The following is an 8,060-nucleotide window of genomic DNA, read 5'->3' on the forward strand; positions in this document are numbered from 1 at the left end:
ACCAGTCTGTGGAGGCTTTACATAGAGAGCTTTATGTAACCGCGCTGCTATAAAAACACAGGACGGCTTTACTAAACAAAAACATGCCAACTAGATAGCAAACAAACAAACAAACAAACGGTCAGACGTCATTCAGCTAATCGGTTCAGGTCGACGGAAGAAGATCTTTACCAGCGCGTGCAGATTAGCTAGCTAAATGAGTGCAGTGCGACTCAATATTTGACGTTTTGTGCATTTTTATCAGCTGTTGAAATATAAATTAGTGTGTTTAAAGCGATAAAAACAGAGTAACATTGTCATGGTGGAGGACGGAGAGCTTCAGGACATTTAGTACTCTCCCACAGAGCGACCTGACATTCCTCCTCAACGTGTGCCAGAGACATACAAACTTATTTTACGCAGATATTTTTTATTAAAACAGTCATGGCTGCTGCATTGTTCAGAAGAGGAACAGGATTATGTGTTAGAGTAAGTATATCTCTTGTTTTTAATGTTTGCAGGTAACAGGACTTTCATTCAACTGTGACATTTAATGACTTACTCATGACTTTTCAATACCTTTATATACAAACATGAATAAATTACGTCATATGGTGGGTTTTATAAATGCATTTAAGGTTACTTATTGCATGCTACTCAAACTCTGTTTCCTCAGCTGCAAAATGCACAGTGTAAATCTGCATTTCTCTCGAAGTCAACACTGAAGAGAACAACATGACAGCATGTAGAGAAGTTAATTTTAGAATGTCATGTACATAGTAAAAGTATGCAGCTGGGAATATTTATATATAAAACCATCATTGACTGAACCATCAAGGGATTTTAGTGGACAAACTTAAGATAATGACTATGTAGGAGTCTGTAGTAAAAGCTTTCAGTGTGTTGAATTCCTTAGAATCTAAGTAGCTATTCAAACAAGAAAAAAGTTTGCCATCTGGTGTGAGCATTACCTTGTGCACTTGTGCATCTCCTAACTTGTGTGTGTGCGTGCGTGTCCAGTACATTCACAGGGAGTTGTGCAGAGTGGTATGGAGGCCGCAAACTGCATTGTTCAGCTCCAAACCGTCAGACAGAAAACAACCACGCAGGACACATATCAGTAAGAGAAACACATCTGTCTGATTTTCTGTCAGATTTTTATTTGTAATTCCTCCATCATCTCCTTATTCTATTCATATATTATTCTCTCTGCACCAGTGGAAGAGTAAAAACTGTAAACAGTGGTGAGTAGAAGACTTGCTGCCATGTTGGATTTGCTCTGTACAAAAAAAGTGATCCATTGTCCCACTCATGGCTTTCTCCTTTTAAATGTTATCATCCCTCACACTGGCTGCCAATCAGGGCTTTTAATGTGTCACACACTTAGAATTCCTACGGGAGAACGGCGACAAATAGGTTTCCTGAGAAGGTTTTTTAAGTTAAATTACATTTTTTACCTAGAGTTTGCCTCTTTATCAGGAAATGGGTGCACACAATAAACTGATACAGTCAATCAAAAATGTATTCATATCATTTTGTACAGGCCCACTTGGATATTGCAATAATAATGTGTGGTTATCACAAGATCCCACGGCACATTTGAATTGGCATCACGGCACACCAGTGTACCACAGCTCACCTTTTGAGAATCACTAGCCTAGACAAGAATGTCAGCAAATTAAAAACTAGAAAACTTGATCCACTAGATATGAATATTTCCATAAAGCACATCCAAATATTGCTTTATTGCTAAATCAGACTATCCAAGTATTCTGGACAGGCCTGATATTTTTCTCAGTCTGTATTTTGTCTTACTGACAGAGAAAGCCAAGCCCCAGCCAGCGGTGGATGTTGCTGCACTCCTGGAGCAACTCTTCTCCCAGAGCAGGCCAGGCACAATGCCTCCTGCTGGTAAAGGTCAGCACATTCAGGATGTTGCGTAAAGCTGGGTGTTAGAATAAGGTCTCAGGCATAGAAGGCAACCAACTTAGATTTCCACATTTTTTCTCTGCCGTCACACAGCAGGTGGCAATAATTTGCAGCTGCAAAAAGAGCTGGGTTTGGATTTTGACAGGATCTCTTTAACTCCCCTGCAACAGTTTTGAAATGAAGATTAATTCTGGGAATTTGTGAGCCCCTTCTTTATCCCATCATATTCAGTGGCACTTTTTCATGTCATGTAAATTTCATGGAACGATTTGGACAGCAACATATGAGAAAGCATGACGGACAGCTGAGTTAGCAGACTGTTAATTAATTGAATACCTGAAACGCTGATTAGTTCTGCTTGTGTCTGTGCTGAGTGGTTTTACTTACCCCTCTTCCCTCATATCCATGTCCTTTTATATCCTCTTCTTTCTTTTTCCTCTCCCCTTCCTCCCACAGCTCGTCCTGCCAAAGCTTCCTCCATGCCCACCAAACCTCCTGTCGCCTCCTCAGTGAAAGCCTCCGCCTCAAAAGTTCCTCCTTTGTCAAAGACAGAACCAGCAGTCTCTGTCTTTCCTGCTGCTTCTAGCCTTAAACAAGTTGATGCTGATAGTCTTTCCAATGTGACTCTTCATACAACCTCAGGTTCCTCCCCAACCAGCACAACGCCTGCACCATCAGAAGCAGCTGCAATAGAAAGCAAAACCTCTGCTGAAACAATACAAACCAACATAGAAACTGCTGCAGTACAGAAGAACACAGAGCCAACTGCCATAGTAGAGCCCCTAATAGAAACTACAATAGAACCACCAATAGAGCCTGCCCTATCTGCTCTGGCAACACTAGAAGTTGCTGCTGTTGCCGAACTTCCAGTGGAGCCAACCGTAGATATTCCAGTTGAAGACTTACAAACCAAAGGCACAGACTCAGGAGTGGTCGATGTCTCCCACATTTCCAAAGAAGAACCCTTAATAGAAACTACAGTAGAGTCACCAGTAGAAGCCAGCCATGTTCCCGTGGAAACACTTGAAACTAGTGATGCTGTTGTTGAGAGTCCAGTAGAGCCTACTATAGATGTTGCAGTAGAATTAGCAGCTCAAAAAGTAGAAACCGAAAGCACAGACTTGGGCGTGGTTGACATTCCACTCATTGCAACAGGAGAAACCTTAGTAGAAACTACAGTTGAACCATCAGTTGAACCATCAGTAGAGGCCAGCACCTCTCCTTTCGAAACACTAGAGAGTAGTGCTGCTGTTGCTGAAGGTTCAGTAGAAACTACAATTGAGGCGGAAGCAGCAGCTCAGGCTGTACAAACCAACAGCACAGACTCAGGAGTGGTTAACATCTCATGTAGTGCCAAAGAAGAAGCTTCAGTAGAAACAACAATAGAACCAGCAGCTGTTTCTGAAGCTACAGTAGAGCCTACAATAGAAACTGAAGCAGCTGACAGCCCTTCAGATAGTGCCTTAATCCAAAATGCACAAGAATCTGCACCTTTGCCTTTGAAAAATGAACCTACAATAGAATCCACAGTAGAATCAGTAAATGACACTGTGGAGGAGGGAGCGGACAGGTCTGAAGAAATGAATTTAGAGTCTGTGACACTCCATGTAGACAAGGTTCTGGTAGCATCTTTACAAACCGAAGAGCTCCTCCAAACAAAATCTCTCCTTGATGAAAAAGCAGAAAAACAGCTGCAGGAGTTGTCTGTCCAGACGGAGACCGAGCACAAAGCTGCAGCTGAAACTGAAAGTTCAAGCGAAGATGAGAGTGAGAGTGTAACTGATGTTCTTTCAAAATGGGACTCTCTGTCGGAAGACCTTCAAGAGTTAGAAGGACAAAGTGGTACATTAGAGAAAGAGCTGCTCTGCCATGTTCCTGCAGTGCTTTCCAAAACTCCTGGCCCGAGTTCAGCCTCTGATCCACCTGTAGGAGCAGCATCTTTGCAGATGGAGGAGACGGCAGCTGAAGCAGAAGAAATGACGCTGGAATCGCTAACTTTAGAACAAGTCACGGCTGAAGTCGGAGGTCTTGAAACCGAAGTCCTGCTGGAAATGAGGGATGCGCTTGAGAAAGATGCTGATGCACGAGCTAAAGAGGAGAAGATGGAAGATACAGCCACAGTAGAAGATGTTGCTCTTCTTGAGGATGCAACAGAGGCTGAAATTTTAACTAGATTGGAGTCTATCTCTGAAGCCACAGATGCTTTAGAAGCTGAGACATCTGTTATGCTGGAGGCCATGTTCGGGTCTGAGCAAGGACCAAGCCAGCCACCTGTCACTTTACTTGCTGACCAGAAACTGGAGCAACAGGATGAAGTGACTGGTCTGAAAGCAGAAAAGCAGTTGGACAAGCAGGAAGGAAGCGTCTTGGAAGCAATGAGTCTGGAGTCTGTGACTTTGGCTGAAGTTGAGGCGTCCTTGGGAACTCTGGAGAATGAGTCTCTGAGTGAAACTGCAGATTATCTGGAGAAAGAAGCTGAAATTGTTGCTGGAGAGAAGAGGGTGGAGGAAGAGGACATGGTGGGGTCTGAAGAGACAACTGAGACTGCGAAGACTGAGTCTCCATCTCTGCCTGAAGGTGACGTTCTGTCTGAAGATCTGCAGATAGACACGCTGATGGAGGACCTGCTCTTTTCCGTCCCTGGGCCTGTGACAGGGGTAACAGAGGGCCAGATCGGACAGGAGGTTGTAAGAGAAAGTATGTTGGATGGTAAGTTTGACTCGTGAAGATGAAGAGACATTAGGAGAGGCAAAGACAAGGGGGAGGTGGTAATAAATACAGCCCTAACTTCAAAGTAGGGTTGCAACGATATGAGATTTTATCACAGTATCACAGTGAACGTTAATACAGAATTATTATTATCATTATCATTGAATGAAAGAGGGGGGTCTTGTTGAGTCTTGTTGAGTAAATGCTTCATTATAATTGAAATAAGTTGAATATTAGGCCAATCATCTCCAAGCTCTCCTAAAGAAAGCTGACCACCATATTTCACAAAATGTTGAAATATTCCTTTAGACTCTGTGAGGAAGACTTTAGAAACAGATGTGTCATGTATTTTAAAAACCTGTCAATGAGATCTTAACTTAGACAGAAGTTGGTTAAGTGTTCGATGCTCTAGAAAGTGGAATCAGCTCTTCTCCATGTGTCCTGTTTTTGGGGTTGTTGTTACCACAGCAACGGTTGCCGACGGGTCTGTTGACGTTGATACATCGGCTGCAGTGCCCGATGATTTTTCAGCTTCTCCTGCTCTGGAGGAGGTGCTGGAGGGGCAAGAGGAGGTGATGGTAGAGGAGGGAGCACAGACTGAAGCCTTGGGGAATGAAGATGGTACAGGAACATATGCGGGTAAAAACACTTGCAGACACGTGCAGATACACACACAGTCATAGGTCTTATCGGACAATTGAACAAATGGAAAAGAAAAAGTGACTGCTGGTTTGTCTGTTTCATTAACTAATATTTTTTTAGGTGCAGTCCCACAATTCTGATGTTGGAAAAGGTTTCAGATGGTGTTAGGCTATTTGACGAGCTTGTGCTTGAAGCATATTGCATACATCATTATCTGGTGATAGCCTTCTGTTTTAACTGAATTGATTTCATGTGTTTTTCAGAGTTAGATCCAGTACAGAGACTCTTCCTGGAGAAGATCAAAGAATACACCAACATGCGCAGGTAGAGAGACCAAAGAGGTTTCCTATTATATTCACAGGAAATAACTGGAGAAGTTTGAAGGTACCATGAAGCTGAACTTCTCTAGTAGGTAAAGCTGCAGCTGGAGCAGCTACATGACCCACCCACCATAACCTACACGTCAGTCAACGATCAGCCGTCTTAGCTCCTCGGCCCGGAGGCTGAAACCCTAGAGAAAATGCTAAATTAGCGTTTAGCTAACTATAAAATATTAGGTTGAAAGAGAGGTGGTTAAGGGTAGAGTGAGGGTAATGAGGAGAGTTAATCTCATTGCATATAAGAGGAATAACATCTTCATGTATACTGAATAATAAAGTGGATTATTGCTACGTTTGGCCCTATTTGTTCATTACAATATCGCGTTGTAGCAGGGTTCAGATAGCTGTCGCGTTGGTGGGCTTGTCTTGTACTAGTCATGGGCTTGGTTTGTAGGGATGTGTCATGTATACTTGTTTTTTTTTTTGTTTTTTTTTTCAAGGAACAGTTCAACATTTTGGGACTTAGATATGAGAGTGGTATCGATCTTCTCATCTAACTCTCTTAAAAAAAAGAGAATTTCCCAAAATGTTGAATGCTGAAGGTTTTGGAGGCTGTTAGTAATGAAGAAAGATATTTAGAATTGCTTTCAACATTGTACCTCGCCTCTTGCCCAATGTCAGCTGGGATAGGCTCCAGCTCCCCCACATCCCTGAATAGGATAAGCGGTTACAGATAATGACTGAAGAATGAACTTTTATTGTAAGAGGATATTTTTTTTTGTCATGTCTTTCAGATTCTGTTTTATTGTGCTTAATTCAAAGGTAATTTTTTCTGTCACTGAATATTCTCATGTAATTATTTTATGCTACAGTTTTAGCCAGGTCTGTCTTGTAAAAAAGAGAATGGATCTCAGGGGACTTGTTTAATAACGATTCAATAACACCAGATACAACAAACTAATCAATATCATTAGATATCAAGTTATTGAACTTTAAATTGTTTCAGTGAAGCTGAAAACCACAGAAGCTGATTGATTGTCAGGTTTAAACTAACAGTCACTTAAAAAAATCAATACAGTCAATAATTGATTGGTATTGATCCTGTTGGACAGCAACACAGAGTCCTCAGTATTTGGGCCTCAGTGTCTCTCATTTTCAATATACTCTCCTCTTCCTCTCTAAGGTTGAATGGAGGACTGCTGGAGGCGGAGCCAGATTACGAAAAATACCTGTCAGAGGAGACCGCAAAGCTCCAGAGACTTTATGGCGGAGGAGACCTGAGCAGCTTCCCTCAGTTCACCTTCAACGGTGAGAGAGAGAGATGCAGTGAAGAGAGAGGTTCGGTGTATAGAGCCCCTTTTATTTGCTTTAGAGACAATCCAGATAATCCTCTGAAATGTACTTAAAGCTTTGAACTGAACCAATCAGCAAGTGTTTATGAGGTGATGATTAATTTAATAGACAAGTATAAAACAGTTGTAATGCAGATTTGTTTTTTGTTTTTAGATACAGTATCTATGCTGACAAGATGAACTTCTTAGCAGCCATAACAAGTAGTGCCCAAGTGATAATAAACTAGCACAGATTTATTATTATTGAACAATAAATAACAAGAAATTGTTGTACAGAAATACTATAGATATGCTTTAGAAAATCATAAATGGTGTTGACAGAGAGAGCACTGCCAGCTCTTCGATAACAAAATGTAGGGGATCCTCACCAAAAGTGTTCAAAAAAGATTATCAGAGGATATATTCTTACCTGATTTTGTAAACTCTCACTGTTGATATGTATTGGCCCCAAAAATCCAGAATCGATCTGGCTCTCACGATGAGCCATTTCTAGATCACCATGGCAACATAACCAATCTGCTTGATTAACTCGCTTTTAGATTAGTGCAGAATATAGGCTAGTTTTTCAGTAGAGATGCACGACAAAAAAAACATAAAGAAATCACAATCACATGTAGCTTCATGCATTTTGTATGGATAATACGTTTTGTTTGATAATCCAGTTCCTTATGGGGATTATGAATTGTATTTTTACCTCTGGAACATGATGTTTCAGCTCTGTAGCACTACAGCTGATTAATAGACATTTTCACTGCACAGACTCATTAAAATATGTACAGCGACAAAAGGAAAATAAATATGTTCCCAAATATGCATTAAATTACTTCTGCTGTTTTCCCTTTAGACCCCGATATGGACCAGGACTCTAAATGATCCATGACGCCTACCTCCTACTCTTTGTGCTCTTTCTCTGACTCCTCACTGTCTTCCTCCTCCATTACCTCCTCATTTCAATTTTACTACATGGGAGAACAGAAAGAAGGAGAGAAGAAGAAGCATAGAAAGTCTGTTTGGGTGATCTGCCATTGAGATAAGGGAAAAATATATTCCTTACCGTTTGTACTGTGCAATAATGATAGCAATGAATTATATATTAATATTCTATTTTATTAAAGCAGCATTTTCAAAA

General features: G+C 41.2%; 1 protein-coding gene across 2 annotated transcripts; it reads left to right on the forward strand.

The window, feature by feature from the left end:
- LOC117271541 (uncharacterized) lies at positions 1-8,060 on the forward strand. 2 transcript variants are annotated; one of them, XM_033649786.2, is made up of 8 exons: positions 1-468; positions 1,000-1,099; positions 1,801-1,896; positions 2,365-4,617; positions 5,086-5,256; positions 5,523-5,583; positions 6,763-6,887; positions 7,776-8,060. In XM_033649786.2, the coding sequence occupies exons 1-8, from the start codon at positions 424-426 to the stop codon at positions 7,802-7,804; spliced, it is 2,880 nt and encodes a 959-aa protein (XP_033505677.2). In that variant the 5' UTR covers positions 1-423; the 3' UTR covers positions 7,805-8,060. The 2 variants fall into 2 exon arrangements, with proteins under 2 accessions (XP_033505677.2, XP_033505686.2); XM_033649795.2 differs by lacking the exon at positions 1,801-1,896.

This window comes from Epinephelus lanceolatus, chromosome 17, assembly GCF_041903045.1.
Source record: "Epinephelus lanceolatus isolate andai-2023 chromosome 17, ASM4190304v1, whole genome shotgun sequence".
NCBI classification, from domain to species: Eukaryota; Metazoa; Chordata; class Actinopteri; order Perciformes; family Serranidae; genus Epinephelus; species Epinephelus lanceolatus.

Bases quoted from the DNA above. Each gene is read 5' to 3' on its own strand.
- LOC117271541 (XM_033649786.2), top strand. From the start codon at position 424: ATGGCTGCTGCATTGTTCAGAAGAGGAACAGGATTATGTGTTAGA. The intron at 1,897-2,364 runs GTCAGCACATTC...TTCCTCCCACAG, and splicing joins AATGCCTCCTGCTGGTAAAG to CTCGTCCTGCCAAAGCTTCC. The intron at 5,257-5,522 runs GTAAAAACACTT...TGTGTTTTTCAG, and splicing joins TGGTACAGGAACATATGCGG to AGTTAGATCCAGTACAGAGA.